The 16,912-nt window shown below is 42.1% G+C and overlaps 1 protein-coding gene across 13 annotated transcripts in view; it reads right to left on the reverse strand.

The window, feature by feature from the left end:
- The window catches only part of ARNTL (aryl hydrocarbon receptor nuclear translocator like), a 50,022-nt gene that overhangs the window by 22,468 nt on the left and 10,642 nt on the right, over nt 1-16,912 (reverse strand). For 8 of the 13 annotated variants that reach the window (XM_038136926.1, XM_038136925.1, XM_038136924.1 and 5 more), the window contains exons 2-3: nt 1,989-2,112; nt 1,154-1,301 (exon numbers count right to left, since the gene is read on the reverse strand). In XM_038136926.1, coding sequence (XP_037992854.1) covers nt 1,154-1,293 — 140 coding nt within the window. In that variant the 5' untranslated portion in view covers nt 1,294-1,301; nt 1,989-2,112. Of the gene's footprint in view, nt 1-1,153; nt 1,302-1,988; nt 2,113-3,673; nt 3,739-4,793; nt 4,816-16,912 lie in introns of those variants that run through there. The other 5 variants (XM_038136915.1, XM_038136918.1, XM_038136920.1 and 2 more) reach the window with 5 other exon arrangements.

Consider the following 16,912-nt stretch of genomic DNA (forward strand, 5'->3'; position numbering starts at 1 on the left):
CAAGAACAAGCTGTCTTTTGGAAAAGATGACTTGAGTAATGCTTCCTACCCAGAGGAATAAAAATGGAGAAATCCTTTCTAGAGAAGAGGAAGCTGGTAGGATTGAGGCTGTTCACTCAATTTTGTAGTAGACAATTCGACTAGAGGGACACATGTGCTTTTCAGGGAGACTAAAGGCAGTTCAGAGAGGTATTTAAATATTTTGTGCCTAAGTTCTCCTAAAAAGAATCTAATTCTTAATTGTGATGCTCAGCATGGATTAAAATTCTGCTCCTCCTCGTAAAAAGAGCTGCCAACAATCCAAAGGCCCTCAGCAATAAAATCTGTGCTAAGTTACATAAAAATGGACTGTGTGGCTGGATGAATGAATAATGGATGTGGCCACTCACAAGTTCCCCTGCAGCCACACTCTGTGAAGTTACAATGCAGAGGAGGCTTGCACAGGCTCTTGCAGTAAGTAGGCTGCTCTTGCTGTTCCCAGGGCAGGAAACATTACAGGTCTGGGAGTTTGGCAAACTCTGCTGTGCCCTTCACTGTTCTAAAGCAGAGGTGGTGGGACTTCCTTCTACACTTGAGAACCTCTACAAGATTAAACCAGTTGATTAAAAGAAAGACATCTCTAATATCTCAGATCAGAGACTATTCAGATTCATATTCAAATGAGAGACCAAAACAGCTTCATCAGGTAAAGGCAGGCACTGATAGGAAGTGACTAAATAGGCAAAAAATAGGTGAAGAAAAGGAACTACTCCTAATTTTGCTTCAAGTGTTCAATAAATTTATTATCTTCCCCTTCTGTTAGTCAGACATTGTACTTCCTGTGTAAATGGTCAATATATAATCAACCTTCACACCGAACATTTCATCATACTAATTCCATTCCCCCACCAGACAGAAGTTTTTCTCCTCAGCCTTATCCCATTTGATAGCCCTCAATTCTAGCTGCACTGAGATGACAGCTTTATTATTATTATTAAATAATGATCTTGGCTCTTAGTGCATAGTAGCTCTCTTCTTTATCAAAACCTTTAAAGCAGGTTGTAAAGAAGAGGTTATTTAAAAACTGCTATAGATATTTCTATAGTCTTCCCCACTGTATTGTCATGTTACCACCTCCTCTTAGCAGTGCTACTTGAAGAGAAATCCAACTTACTGATAATCAGTTGAGCTTCCCTTTCTTTTCCTATTACAGTCCATTCCTGAAGTGCTAAGGGAACTGGAGATCAAGTCAGCAGGGTCTGGTGACATAAAGTCACTAATTGTAGAAGATATGTCCATCCTTTGGTCTGCCATTGGACTGTCTAACATTAGGGAAGAAATAAAAAACAACCCCCCAACCAAAAAACACTGCATTAATATAAGCAGACACTTACATATTTTTAACCAAAAAAGTTATCTCAAACTTAGCATTCTTAAAAAACTGCAACAATCAGTATCTATTTTTCCCTCTTGCTGTAAAAATAACAGGTAATTTCTCCTTTTCCAGTTACTGCTGTATGGAGTATGGCACACAAACCATGACCATTCTCAAAACACATGATGTAACACAATTGTTTTTAAAGATTTGTCAGAATGATCTTGAACTAAATCAGGCTTACTCTTATGTTACCTGGCCAGCCAATTGCTTCTTCCGAACAGGAATATTTCTGACAGGGAACACTTGTTTTAATGTGTCACTGCATTTGAAGATCATATAAGAACTCAAAACTTTTAAAGTTAAATTTCCACTGAATTCAGAACATTTCCATAGAAATGAACACCTCTGCACAGCAGACTCCACATATAAAAATATTATAACCTGATGGTGGTCAAAGAAGTCTAGTTAAAGGAACAAATTAATCTAATTGGCTTTTTAATCCTCTAGACTGCAAGTAATTCAAATCTTCACTATTTAATCCTCTAGACTGCAAATAATTACACTGTTGGAAGAAACCCTGCGAAAAGTTCCCTGCTAAATAGCATCAGCTGTGAAAGAGAAGAGGCTTTACCTGAAGGCCTGTCTTGGAAGCCTAAATCCACTTGGGCAAAGATGATGATGCTCAGCCCAAAGCAGCTGATAACCTCAGAACTCTTCCATGCCTCATGTTCTGTTGGTCAAATACTTCCAAAAACCTGAATGGGAGGAAAAAACAGCAAGCTTAAAAAACACCTTAAAAACAATTAGTTTAGACACAGCTTACAAAAGCAACAGATGTTTCCAACTAAGGGATCAAATACTCATTTCCTTACAAAGTGTAGAAGCTTTATCCATCCATCCAAAGGGTTCGCTGTTGGGATGTGCATCTCCAACGGACCAAGCTTTGGGCAGAAGGAATCTCTGGCACCACCACCTTTTGGGCCCTTTTTACCATGCTCTGGTCTTTGCACAAACCCCCTCTGCTCACAGTGATCACAGGATGACCACCAGGAGCACATTTGCTGCCAGATGCTGCCAGAACGAGTTAAATTGCTGTCACAGAGCAAAGGACAGACTTACCCTTCAGTCCTGACTGCCTTACTCTAAGGGTGGTCCTAACTTTGGGCCTGGCTTACTGTTTTGTTTTCCACTGTAACAGCAGTTAGCATCTTCGAAGGACAGGAGTTAAACATGGTTTTATTCCGGAGGCTTCAAGTTTTATACAAAATGCACATCCCATACTGCAACTCAAGCCCTTAAATGTGTCTCTCAACTATACTACAAACACGTGGATGCCCTTCCCTTCCACACTGCTGTCACAAACCAAGTTTTTCAGCAAAACTTACTGTGGAAGATTTAGAAACTGTTTGACATTTTCCTCCTGCAAGGAGACTTCCAAAGTCCACTGGACACAGTTTTCTGACTGATGCACCTGTGAACATCCTGGCTGCCTTTCCAACCTGTGACAGCAGTAGAACTGCCCAAGTACACAGAACAAGCAGCTTCCATGGCACTCTCAGAAGTTTACAAGCCAAACATCCTGCCAACATGATCACACTGTAACCAATTCTCCTGAAGCATGTATGTAGACATGGTATGAGTTATTAGGCAAAAAAAATCTAAAGTTGCTTGTTACCATTTTCTTCAGCTCTGCCAGAACAGCAAATTCAGAATTTCACAAGCTGGCACTGTAAGGTCAGGCAAGTCATTGTCTTGGTACCAGCAGCTACTGAAGGGAGGATCACTGCTGTTCCAGCAGCACAGCATCCAAACTGTTGCTGAGGGCCCCTTGTCCATCTCACCCAACAACTCCTCTGTGGTCCTTTCCCAAATAACCCACCCCCTTTTCCATTTCTGGAATGTGTGGATGTTAAGAGGCCAGCTGGAACCAGAACTGACCAAAGCTAAATCAGTACAAATTTAAGTCAAATTATGAAATGCCATTGAATCCATAACCACATTTGTTTTTGCAAGGCTTTCATCCACACCCATAGCTATTTGTAGGTCAGGCCCTATTGTCTCCCTATTTTCCCAGCTGTCTGTTTTCTCTCTCTCAGCCCCAGCAGCCCAACAGCTACAGACTCAGTGGTGTTACTGCGGTGGGTGAGGTTGCTGCATCTCAATTTAACAGTAAAACCAGTCACTGGCTATTTATCTGTGCTAGGTTCAGACCCAAACCCATTATCTTCAGTCTCAGCTGATGTGAAGAAATTAGTTATAGCTAAACTTAGTGTGTTTCTGAACACCTCTTTATGTGAGAGTGCTGGCTGAACTCACATTTTACTGCATTAGGAAACTTCAGGGACCACCTATGATGACCTCAGACAGAAGGCTGGGATGAGCTGGAATGAAGAAAGAAAAAAAGGGGTGGAGGAAAAAGGGTTTGTAAGTTTACCCCAGTCCTCTCTCTTTAAGAATGCCTTCAACAGTCAGCATTTTAGCTTCAGAACCAGAACATCGCACAAGTCACTGTGCACTAATGCAAAAACCAATTTGTTGTTCATCTCAAACAAAAATTTGATATCAGTTTTATAGAAAAAAAAATGAAGTGTCCATTCAGCTGTGCTATTTTATACCTGTCTACATTTGATAGTTTCAAAGCAGCTATTTTAAGTGTCTTGACCATTTGAGCAGAAAAAAATATAGAAAGAGCAGAATTCTCAATTTAATTTTCAGTCAGCCCTTTCTCTACCATGTCCCAGATGCTCACCCAGTCCTAACAATCACAGTCCTACATTTTAGCATTACAGGAGTTAGGAACTATGCATGTCTCTTGAAATGAGTTTTAAAGTTAAGAAGATGTCAACTCAATGATCAGAGCAGAAATCAGCATGCCCCACTAAATAGTGAACAGTTCAGAGAAATGTTTTTTCACAAGGCTTTCTTAAAATCCTAGGAAATTGAATATTTTCTGTCTTTTCAGCCTCCATCTGCTGGATGTTCAATGCCTAAAAAAATTCTCTCTGAGGGGGACCACAAAAGTCAGCCATATATTTAAGCAAAGTTCGAATCTTCCATTTATGATGCCAAACTTATTGCCAAAGTACTCTGAGGACCTACTTGAAAAAAATGCCATGGAGTCTACTTCCTGATTGAATTCTCCTGCAGAGGAGAATCAAATGGTATTTTGTCACTGTATCCATGACAGTTTGTCTCTACAGTAGTTTGGGACTCCTTCCTTGGGATTCCCCTTCCTTGCATTTCCCCTTCCTCTGATCCCCTGAAACAAGGCTAATGAGACAGCAAAAATAAATCTTACTGTTAGTCCCTTAAAAAAAAGTGAGATGACACGTGACCAGCCTAATCATGCAGCAAAGCTGATCACGAGTACACAAACACCTCCGAGCAAATCAAGGTCACTGCTAAAGTAGGTCAACTCCATGAGCCAAGCACCCACCCAGAGTCAGGACCTCTTTCCACAAGCCCCATCAGCTCTGGCTTCCCTCAGGCAAGAGGCAGCCGTGTCCAAGGCACGCAAGGATTTATTCTGAAAGAAACGCAATTCATAACTTTATGAATCATTAGTGTCTCGTATCTCAAAAGCGCAATTTCGCAATGACAGAGGAAAACCGTGGTGTGGTTTCCTGAAGAAGTCATTGAAAAGATACTCATTGTCCCTATGGGGAATGGCTGAACCAAAAACAGCCCCAGAAAGGAAACCATCTACTTCCCTTCACAGCAGTAGTCCACTGCTGGAGTGAACTGTCACAGCACAAGCTGGTACAAAACAAAAAGAGGCTCTTCATCTTCCCTAGCAGCAGTTTGCTGCTGCTGGAGGCTCCCAGCACACTTGCACTCAGTGGTGGGGAGATTTCAGCTCAGCAGCACGAGGACTCCAAGTGTCCCCAGGATGATCTCAAGATGCAGATCAACATCCATGGGCTCAGTGCTGCAAGTAACATCAGAGCCTTTATTATGGAATACTCCATAGGAATCACAAGATCTTGGAAGTAAAGCAGGGTGGTTTTCTTTGCCCTCAGTACTTAAGGAATACCTAAATCAGAATACTTCTTATCTTCCCAATGCATTGATACAGTTTGGTTTTAATGGCTCCCTAACACCATTTGCAAGTACTCTGCACTTTCAGAAGAAAAAAGCCCTGTGGCTTCCTCTCACATGCAGATGCATCTCACCACACTCTCTGGTGCAAAGAAGGGATTTTACCCTGGTGTGTTTGTTGGGGTCACCCTTTTACCACTGAGTCCTCAGCATGCCCATCTGTTGGAATCCTGGATGCTGAGAATTTTAAACTTTCTGTGCTGAAAGGGACAGACCCACAAGAGAACACTGCATGTGACTTGAGGCTGTGGAGAAGGCTTCCAAAATTGATTAACAGCACTGGGATTAGGGGTGTGTAGTTGGTTAGAAGTGTGTAATATCACAGGGTGGAAAACTTAAAGAGTTTGGGGTTTTAGAATACAGAAATAAATATGAAGCAAGATGGAGGTTTTAGGGTGCAGGCAGGTTGTTCTCCATCTTTTTCTTCCTTCTTCTTCATGGGTTTGGGTGATGTTTTGTAACTGGGCAGAAAGGTCCGCATTGCAGGTTCTGTGGGATCAGTCATTGGGTTAAAAGGGAAAATAATCTAGGTGTCAGTTCTTCATTGCATAGTTTAGTCTTGAAGGACCTTGTAACAAGAGATTGTTGGCCATTTTGTGCCTTCTAATGAAAAGCTGCCGAACTCACGGTAGTGAGACTGTTTTACTGATAAGAAATAATAAACACCTGAGTCCGAACGTGAACTACTGTCTCGAGTGCCTTCAATCCAGACCCAGAGAAACTAATAGCCATCAGCCCCTGGCAGTCTGTGATTCACATCTGAGTTTTGGAACTCCTCCCGACATCAGCAGCTCATGTTTGGAGCCTGACCACACAGCCAGAGCTGCTCCAGCCTCCTGCAGCCCCTCACAACACAGGGCAGGGGGATGCCCTGCTCTCTGGAGGGCAGAGCACAGCCCTCAGCTGCCCAAGAGACCCCTCTTCCAACAGCTGCTCCCCATCTTTCCTAAGCAAAAAGCAGCAGGCTGGAGGGAAGCAGCCCATGAATTTTAACCAGTCACAAAGCTACAAGTCAAGTCATTTTGACATGGAGGGGAAAATGACTCCAATAAACAGAAGAAAAACTCCACGTGCAGTTTCTCAGTAGATCAATCTGTCCAGGTACACTCCCACACCAAAAGCATCTGTTCATCAGCAGAGTCTCTGAGAAAAGGCAGAACAGGTCACATCATGGCATCACCTCACGGCTTTCCAGCCTCTCTCAACGGTGATGGAGACACACAACAATGCATTTTACCTTGTTCACAGAACACTGAGACTCCCAGATCAAGAGGGGTCTTGGTTCCTATCTCTCCTTGTTTATGAGGGAAAGTACCTCAATCTTTACTTCCAGCTACTTAACAAAGGACTTCTCATTGCCTCAAAACCAAGAATAAGTGCCAACTAAAATAACTTCCTCTTGCACAGGGGAGCTCAAAACTAGACCCAGAACACAGAAGTGTCTCAGCAGCACCCAGTAAATGGGAAGGATCACTTCCCCCAGCCTGCTGGCAGCACAACTCCTGATGCAATCCAGGAGGCTCTTGGCCTTCTTTGCTGCAAGGACACCCTTGGAGGCTCATGAACCATCAATAGCTTTTCTGCCAAGCTCTTTCCCAGCTATTCAGTCCCTAATCTGTACTGAGACACGGGGTTTTTCCTCTCCAGGCGCAGGACTTGGCATTTCTCTTTGCTAACTTCCTAAGGTTCTTTACAAGATTTTTGGTGACCCTTTGCTCTGCTCTGTAGAGATCCCCCTGTTTGGTAGCACATTTATGTGGTGTCTTAGACACCCCTCCCAGGTTTGCATTTGTCTGCAGCTCTAAGTATAACATTTTAGACAGCATGGAAGGAAAGGCTGGTTCTGGAAAGAGAACCCAATAGAATTAAACAACCCCCAAAAACCCTAGCTCATGCTCTTTCCTCAGTGAAGCAGACAAATATGTGTTTCAAGGTGGTGTAGTCACATGGGAAGGCCTTGTGGATAGAAGCATGGATCACCTTCAAAGCAGAAAAGGAAAAATGGATCAAAACCAAAGCCAACCCATGCCACCTCCAGGAATCAAACCTGTTTAGACCAGCTGTGCTATACATGAAGCATTTCCCTCCTTAAGACGGGACTAGGATATACCTGTAGCAATAGAGCTCAAGGTCTAGCTTAAAATTCTACAGAACAGCTACTGGAGACATCATCACTACCAGCATCCTGATTATCCAGCTGACCCTCAGCCACTGGAGATTCCATTTCCCCTCACATCCCAAGAGTGTCTGCCTCTTTTCTCTACCTACCCATCGAATCCCAGCTGCAAGAGGGTTTCAACAAAGCTTGCCAGTTTGCAACCATTACTGAAAGCTTGAACTAGAGTAAGCTTCTCCTCAGCCAAGATTAGACTCTTTCAGCTCTTATTCTTTGAAGTGAGCTTATGCTGCCCTGTTTGCATATTTCATTCTGGGCAGCCATCAAAAGGAAACATCACAAGGGAACTAATCGAGCCCTTGTGAAAAGGTGGTGATGCACACCCTTGGAAATCAGTACTAACATGCTGCTGTTACCAAAAGAATTTGGCGTGCTTCAATAATCAATCTGCCAGTACATGCACTCCTCAGGTGCCAAGAGACTGCTTCCACAGGGAAAGCAGAAAGGGACCTGCCTTTCTTGGAAGGCCAGGCTTGAAGGGATTTATGAAACCTGTACACATGAAACAAACCGTAGGCTCTCTACAGGCTACTGGAACCAAGTACTGGTCCTCACATGAGCAGGTGCTGGGTAGAGCTCCCAGTGCTGCAGGAATTCCTGAACTCAGCCCCAGCGCACAGAATGAGACTGAACCAGCACTTCAGGCGTCTCCACTGAGAGCAGGAAGCACCGAATTCTGCCCCAGAGCTCTGCACACTCTGTGTGTTACTGGGTGCCTTGTGACATTTTACAGACACACTGAGATCACCACAGATATTCTAGGAACACATGTTCGTATTTCACCTCAAATGTCAACAGGGATACATTAAGGAGGGTTTTACCAGAAATGTGTAGCTGCCACACAACACCTGTAAGCTAACAGCTGATCTCCTACAGAGTAAAAAAAGTTACACTGAGAATTACACCCAGGTCTATCTGTCAATGAAAGATCCACTCTCAACCAGCACGCATCTCTGGATGTCTTAGGATTTCAACAGGTCCTGCCGTTCCAAAACACCCAGACTGACTTCACTGGAAAGGGATATAGCCATTATTCCATAAATTAGGTAAAAATCAGTCATCCTAAGAAATCCAGCTGCTAGTAGAAAAAGGACTGAGCCCAATGTCAGAAGTGCTTTAATTATTTAAACCCAAGACACCCAAGCCAACATACTTTAAAACAATGCTTCAAAAATTTTGTTCAGCACAGCACCCCAGAATTTCTGTAATATAAGTTATGGAACAAAGTAACATTAAAAATAGGGTCCGCTAACTTAAATGTTGGTAAAGTAAGTTCACAAAATCTATGTTACGATGCGATATTTAATATTTATTTATTCCAATCCTTCAGAAGATTTTGTGTATGTGTGAGAAGAAACAAGGTATTGTATTTTCAAGATTGGGGAGAATGAGAAGATTTAAAATTAAAAGACAACAGAAACTTTAAGTCCTTTGGGCCAGTTATTTCAATCTGCTCATTTGACATCAAAATGAATTGTTCTTTTAGTAATGACAGAGTTAAAAAAGAAACAGACTCAGGCACAACAAAATAAATCCACCCCCTCAATTACTGCAATCTAAACTTAGCTGAAGTCCTGAGTTTCCAAGCCAGGTCCAGCCTCCAATGTATGAGGGACCTACTGTTTCACAAACACAGGATGCAGTCCTTGCTCACCAACCCTAAGGCAGCCAAGGGATTTGGAGAGGGTGGGAGGCAGAGCAGGGCGTGTGAAAGACAGGAAAATCCATCCTACCATGTGGGTAAATCAATTATCCAGCATTAATGGGCTTCAAGGAAAAACCTAACCAAAGTTGATTTCTTTAATAGCTTATGTACTTCCAGCATGCTTTGATCAGAAACACACACCCAAACCCACAAAACAACAAAAACCTTCTCAGCTGAGGAGGCAGTGGTTCTGTGAAGTCTCCCAAATTGTACACATTACTTCTGATCTGTCAACAACAGAAGATTCACTGCAGAGTCAACTTCAAAGCCAAAATTTTTAGAAGATTAGAATTTTCTCTGTAAGAGGACTGTACACAACCTGGACTGACATTTCTGGAGCAGGAGCAGCATTCAAGATAACAAGTAGGTAAGCTATTTAACTCACTCCCCGTGTTATACAAACAGTGGGAATTTACAATCAGTGCCTCTCTAACTCGCGGCTGGGAATGGCTCCTTTTTGCACTTGCAGTCCAGAAGATGCAGCTTTTTGTTTCAAGATTTCATCCAACCCCTAAATATGAGCACCAGTTTACAGCAGACAGATGTTTTAGACACAGGCCTTAAAGACTTTAATTAGCCAAACAGAACAAGAAAGTTTCATATTGTTTAAATGCACATCTTCTAATCTAGAGATGATGAAAAAAGCCCAGCTGTACCCTGTAAGTATTATTATGACTGTGATATGATCTGGGCAAATTTAATTTCCTTATTGCAGCTCAGTGAAGCTCGTGGATCCTCACAACCCAGCAAATATTCTTCCTGTAGTTCATAATCTCAAAAGTTGCCTTTCAGTGTCAGAAAGGCAAAATCCTCTCGTAAGTTCAAAGAAATGTGTCTTTAAAATGAATCAGCAGCCTAGCAAAACACTTCCTCATTTGTGTCAAAAGTAGAATTTTACCCTGTGATCAGCAACTTGGCACGCCACGGAAACCCTTCCAGAGCTTCTTCCTCAAGCTCAGAACTACTGCTTGTACTTTAATATCTCTTTTTATAGGATCTCTTGACTTTAACACTTAACACTTAAGTGAGCACAAGCTTTAACTCAAGTCATCTTCTCACTGGCACAGCACTATCTCAGTACTCCACTAGTTACTCCAGCTTCCAGCCACCAAGTCCTTCTGGGCTTTTGTCAGGTCCTCATTCTCTTCCCTCCTCTTACTGCAGCATTGTAGGCATCCAAACCAGACAATATCTTCAAACCATGGCATGAATAATACTACTCAAGTAATATTTTCTCACTTGACTTTTAAAGTTTATGCATTATGGGAAGTTAGCCATTTTTCAGCTGAATACATTAAACCATTACTCACTTCTTTTAGCCTCTGAAGTGCATGTACTAAGGTGAAAGTCCTAGTTTTCTTTTGAGTTGAACCACCTGGTCCAAATACGTTTAAAGATATTGCATGGAGCTGTTTTCCAGTCATATTATTACTACTACAACAAACCCAAACACATTTGGCATGCGCAAGACCCTTCATTCAGAGATCTACTGCCAAACTGCAGCTAAATACTTTATATCTTCAGGGAACAAAGCATTGGAACAAGAGGGCAAAAATATCACCAGAAGGAACAAAGGCAGGTGGTTCTATTTATAGCTGATACTTTCATTTCCAGTTTTTGCATATTCCCTCTGGTCCTGCTGGATTTCATCTCTGGCTGGAAGAAGCCGCCCCTGCTCTCAGCACTCTGCCAGCCTGACAAAGCAAAGCCAACAGGCTGTCACTTTCCCTTCCATCCTAAAGCAAGCCCTGGGAAAAGGAAGAAACTCTCACCCTGCCTGGAACCAAGCTGGGGTATTCCTCACTCTGGCTGCCTCTCCACCACTTCCTCCAGCTCACATATCCTCTACAGGCTCATTTTCCCCCACTGGTTTCTTACAAGCTCTTTTTTACTTCCCACAAAATCAGCTGTCAAACACAAATGCATCACATCTATCTGAATGTCTACATTTCTTCCTTCAGACTATCTCAGAGGCTCAACTGAATTTTTGTTCTCCTGCACTACCAGTGCTTTTTGAATAAGAGGGCATCACAGCTTTTTGTTAAGTGTACAAGTCAGAACCTGGTAAAAAAAAAATAATCCAGAGAACGTACAATGAGGGCATAACTACTGTATACATTAAAGTTCGTGTGGAAACAGAAATTTGCAACTCTAAAATTATTGACAAATTTCCAGTTTTAACAAAACTTCTCCCCACACATGCACCTGCAATTGCAGTCCCTCTGTTGGTGGAGCAACAATAAACACTGACATAAGTAAGCTCAGCAGCTTCCTTTCCTGAAGTCACACTATTTGCCAATTAAATCCAAATCAAACAGTGAAACCCTGACACTGCAACAGCTTAGCACTTCCTAATTTATTCTATGGAAAACACATAAAGAAACATACATTTAAAAAGATACACATGTCATTTTCAAGTCTTGGTTAATGCTCCAGTGTGGGAAATAGATTTGTAAGTAAACTGGCAAAAAGCTGATGTGACAAAAAAGCTGACAGGCCAAGAAACACCTATGATGCATTGTAATTAGGAAATAGCTGGCTTCTCATTGTAATGGTGCGAACTATAACATCCATATTGTCTCACCCTTCTCATGAGAATGAAAATGGAATAAAAGTTTTTAAAACGCCCCTCAGTTTTCCCATCTATGGGTCAGAAAAGAACATAATCCGACACTCCAGAGGTAACGCCACCACCATACCTGAAATCCAGGTTTTTGAAGCAGGGATTTGCTGCTGAGGCTGAGAAAGGCAGCCTTTCCAAGCCATGACAGCTCCCACTGGGCATTCCCCCACACTCTGCCCTTCGCAGAGAGCCACACAAAGCAGTTGGAAGCGCAGCCACAGAGAACACGGAGAAGTAGGGCAAGCTCCCAAGGCCCCCCGGGCCAGCACTAATATTGACACAGCACATTAGGAGCAGAATTGCTGTAGCTCACAACTCCCTGTCCAGCCAGAGCAGTGCTCAGGACTGCTAGGGAATAAGGCATGGGACGGCAGGACAGGGAAACCACAATGCCAACCCAAAGTCCTTCAGCAGGACATTAAAGGTAAAGTTAGACGTCTCATGGCACCACATACTGAACACCTAAGTGAATGCTCTTGGCTTCTACTGCAGCACTAGCTACTTTTCATGCTTCCTTCTCTTTTTCTTGGACAATTGACACATGTTCAAGGTGAGCCCCAAACACCCTACAGCATGAACCTCACTAAAGCCAGCATTTTGAGCGGTTTTGGTTTTGAGGGTTTGTAGTTACAGCATTCAAAGTAAAACTTGATGGAGCAAATCAAGTGATAGTTTAAGGAAAAGCCATCAGAATATTGCTTGGAAGAAGTTGTATTTGTCTAGCTCAGGATAAGCACAAGATACTCTTGTAAACCTCACAGCAAAGTTTCACAGAACAGCTGACAGAACACCTTAGTGCCAAAGGGATGGCTTTATTTCCTTTTTTAGTCTCATTACTCTTTCCCCAGATTTCCCTTCCAGTACTCCAGCAGAGACTTTTATGAAATCCTCAGAGCCTGCCATTCCAGTGTGTCGAACTCATTAGGCTGAACAATAACTGGAGAGCAAGCACAGTCTTCTGGGGGCTCAGAAATCTCCAGTGCCTTGCTGAAAGGTCAGATGGTACCCAGAAGCAGCTCAAAGCAAGGGGAGGAGACGTGCCAGAGAAGGGGAAGGGAAGAAATGTCCCATCCAACTACAGTAAGCAGTTAAAATATCCCTGTTACAGCCTTTCTGCACTTTCAAGATATTTTCAGCACTCCAACAGGATTCGTTTTCAACACACACAACCCTCCTTGGTTTGAGCAAGACAAGGTGTGCTGAAACCTTTCCACTGATCCACATCTGCACTGTGACATTTTCTCTGCTCTTTTGTGAATGGCAAGTTATTAATATACAGCCACAGTAGAGGAGTGTTTTCATGCACTCTGTAGTCACTGCTGTAGTGGGAGTAGAAGCTTTATATTCTTGAGAAAGGCCTACAGCAATAGGACAGCCCTTTAGAGAAATGGCTGATACAACATATTCCTATTTTGTGCCTCTGTACATTCACGCTGATGTTGAGAACCACCACATTTCCAAACCTGTGACATTCAGCAGCCAGAGATCCAGCTGGATACAAGCCTCAGACTTGCATTTTCCAGACAGGCTTTTAAATCCATGATTTCTAATTTAAATCAACAGTCAAGCTTGAATGCATACTTTTACATTACAATTGAAACTGAAGAAGTTTTAAAATTGCTGCTGTATTTGGAACAAAGACTCAAGTTCCCAAATCATGACAGCCTTTATAAAGGCAAAGGAATGATCAGGGAACACCAGCAGTTCACTTAATGGGATCCTTATTGCTATGTAGACATCTCAACTATTACAAAAATTAAAAATAACAGAAATGCGAGTTGCAAAGAACAGTGTGCAATTGACACACGCATACAAAAAAACCCAAGAGATAGAAAATCCTGACAAGACCAAATATGAGCAACTGAGGAAGAAAACCTGTTCAGAAAAAACCCAACACATCACAGCCACCCAACCCCAAAAATGGACTCTTCATAAAACTGAAGGCTGCATGCTTGATTTTTTTTAATGATTTTTTTTATCCTTGACTCAAAGATCCATCCACACAACAACCTCCTTCCCCACCTAATCAAGAAGGGATGCAACACAGAGCAAAGGGACATCTGACTAACAGTTGCAACCAGAAGTTTTCTCCAACCTATTGTTTTAATTCCAAAAGAGAACATTCCACGACCCACGCAGTCTGATTCCAGTGGACCTAGGAAGGATCACTAGACAGTTCACATTCCTCCTCAAAAAAGATTAAGTAGGTTTAGATGATTTTATTTCTGCAAGTAGCAGACTTGTGCCAAATATTAATAATGCAGTCCCTTAGTTACCACTTACAAATGCTCGTAATTATTTACAGCTCCTGAACAGAGGATGGCTTGGATATCATCCAACAAATACCCAGCAATTAAATTTATTAGAAAATGGAAAACTTTCTACTTTCACTCAGTAGAACAATAGAGGCAATGAGTTCTGCTTAAGGAACGATGAAACAAACTGGTCCTCTTCAGCTTAGAAAGCTGGCAGGACCAAGATCTACAAACTCATTAAGCGTCATGGGGACATCAAACAAAGCCTGGCTGAAAGGCTCAAAACAACACAGCCCTTCACATGAGGTGGAAAGGCTGTGGAAACTCTCTGCCAGGCAACAGGAGGCCTGGAAGCTCCTGTGGCTTGTATGGTTTGCACAGAGAGGTAGGACCAGCTCATGGGAAGGAATTCTGCCAAGGGTTACCACCACAGGTGGCCTGAGGAGTCCCTGAGCAGAAAATAACTGCGGACCCCAATCCCACTCCTTCACCAGGAGCAACTCACAGCCCTGCTGGAGACACGACTCTACAGCAACTGGGTCTTCTTTATGGCACACAGTGGTCTCTCTTGCCTTCATTTGTTATCAGTAAAAGAACATTGTCTCCATTTCTAAGTATTCAGAAAAACTTTTATTTACAAGTACAATATACATGGCATACTGACAGGGAAAGTGTGAAATATACAACATCCTCAAAAAACCCTTCCAGGTCAACTGTGTTTTAAGTTAACTCACCTGCAATTATCACCCTACCACCACTCAGCACCAGGTGGAACATCTGAACTGAATCAGTAGACATTACAAGTTTAGCAAAGCCGTTTGTAAAAGATTAGCTTATCAAAAAAACCCCCAGTCTAATACAGGAAGCCAGGTTTATATGCTCGGCGTCTGCTTTCCTAAATGGAATTTCAAATCCAGTTTTAACAGCTGAAGTCCTCTGCAGCAGCCAAAAACATCAGCACTGAGCAAGGAATCCCATAAAAATCAGTAGGCACAAACTACCCAAAACAAATACCAGAATGGCAGGCCTGAGCCTCACCTTGCCAAGCACTTCAGGGCATACACACTGCCCCACACACCTCAAACCTCCCCTACAGTGCCAGATCTTTCCTATCATTAAGTAAAACTGTTAATTCTCTTTTTAAAAGAAACCAAAGAGCCACCAAAGCAGGCAAACTGTTACTCATCACACAATCATTAAGGTTGGAAAAGACCCCCAAGATCATCAAGCCCAACCTTTGCCCTTTGATTACACACGGGGAAAAACCCAACCAGACAAAAATGCTTAGAACAGAAAAGAATCACATATTTCAAAGGATCATGGACTAAACAATAGATACAAAGGGTTTTGGCTTTTTTTAAGAGTCCTACTTTTCTGAAATGTTCACTTCAATCTCATGCACTATTGTGCCCTGACTTTAACAGAGAAATACATACATTTTTTGTATGTATGTTTTCTTCAGTCACTCATCTGGTACTCAACTGAAATGCTTTTTTATGTGTTCAAGTCCCTTCAGCTCTCTTCAAAGGTTCTGTCTCCTCTTCCACATGCATTGAATTTATTTGTTGTCCCTAAAGGTACAAGCTTAAATTTATATTCTCCAAATTCTGAAGTAACTGACTAGACACAAAATATTTACCCTGAGCAATTTAACTGACAAATGTAAAGGCACTTTCACTACCTTCATGCTAAATCACTCCATCTTTGTTTTCCTAAATATGAGTATCAGCTCCTCAGATTTCTGTCCCACTTTTGTCTCCCTCCAGTATCAGTGCTTGAAATTTCACCTTATAGCAAATCACTGGTATTGATATTCTTAGTCCAAAATAAAAAAGTGTTATATTTTGATCCATTTAATTATTAAGATTAATAATTAAGATTAAACCAAAAGTGGTGTTTGCTTTGCATTTTAGTTTTGCTGGACAAAACTCATGGGTATTACATTATATGTATGCTTTAGAGAATAACAACACGAGAACCCCCGGCAGTATTTTTAACCTTTTGACTTGTTTTGCTGCAAGAGTCTCTGTAGTCCCCTTCTCTCTGCTCCAGGTCTCTCTGGCCCTCCCTGTCCTGCTCAGCCTGGTAAAAGCTGTATGTCCTTGCACTTCCTTCTACTCAAACAAAGAGTACAGATAAGCAGGCAAGTTTTATCTCAGCACTGATACCAGATTCATTCATATCTGCTCCCTTGTACAATCCTGTGTTCTGCTCTCCTCTGCTGCAACAGGAGGCAACCTCGTCTACTATTTTATAGGACACACTGATATGCTGTAATTCAGGTCAAAGTTTACTTTACAAAGATATCCTGGAAGAACTGATGTGTTGTAAGAATCCCTTACCCGCCTCCCACCTTTTCTGTTCCGAAGCTTAGTTCTCCCGGCTCCTAACTTCCAACTTTTGTAGCCTGAATTTCACTAAGTCACCTATGTGCTATTAAACCTCATTTCATTTTCTCCTACCAGATAACGTTATCAGCTCATTAACGGAAGGATTAATACATTGAATTGCTTTTTCCTCCTTTAAGTGAGTTTAGTTGTGCTCCCTTCATCTGACACTCTAAATTTATGTTTGCAAAACAGGTCATTCCTTGAACTCATTTCACTTTTCTATTCACACTTGATCAAGTCCGAGAAAGTATTAAAGCCCTGACATAATTAACATCCTACATAGATCAACCTACCTTTGAGTCCAGCTT

The sequence above is a fragment of the Motacilla alba genome, chromosome 5, assembly GCF_015832195.1.
Source record: "Motacilla alba alba isolate MOTALB_02 chromosome 5, Motacilla_alba_V1.0_pri, whole genome shotgun sequence".
NCBI classification, from domain to species: Eukaryota; Metazoa; Chordata; class Aves; order Passeriformes; family Motacillidae; genus Motacilla; species Motacilla alba.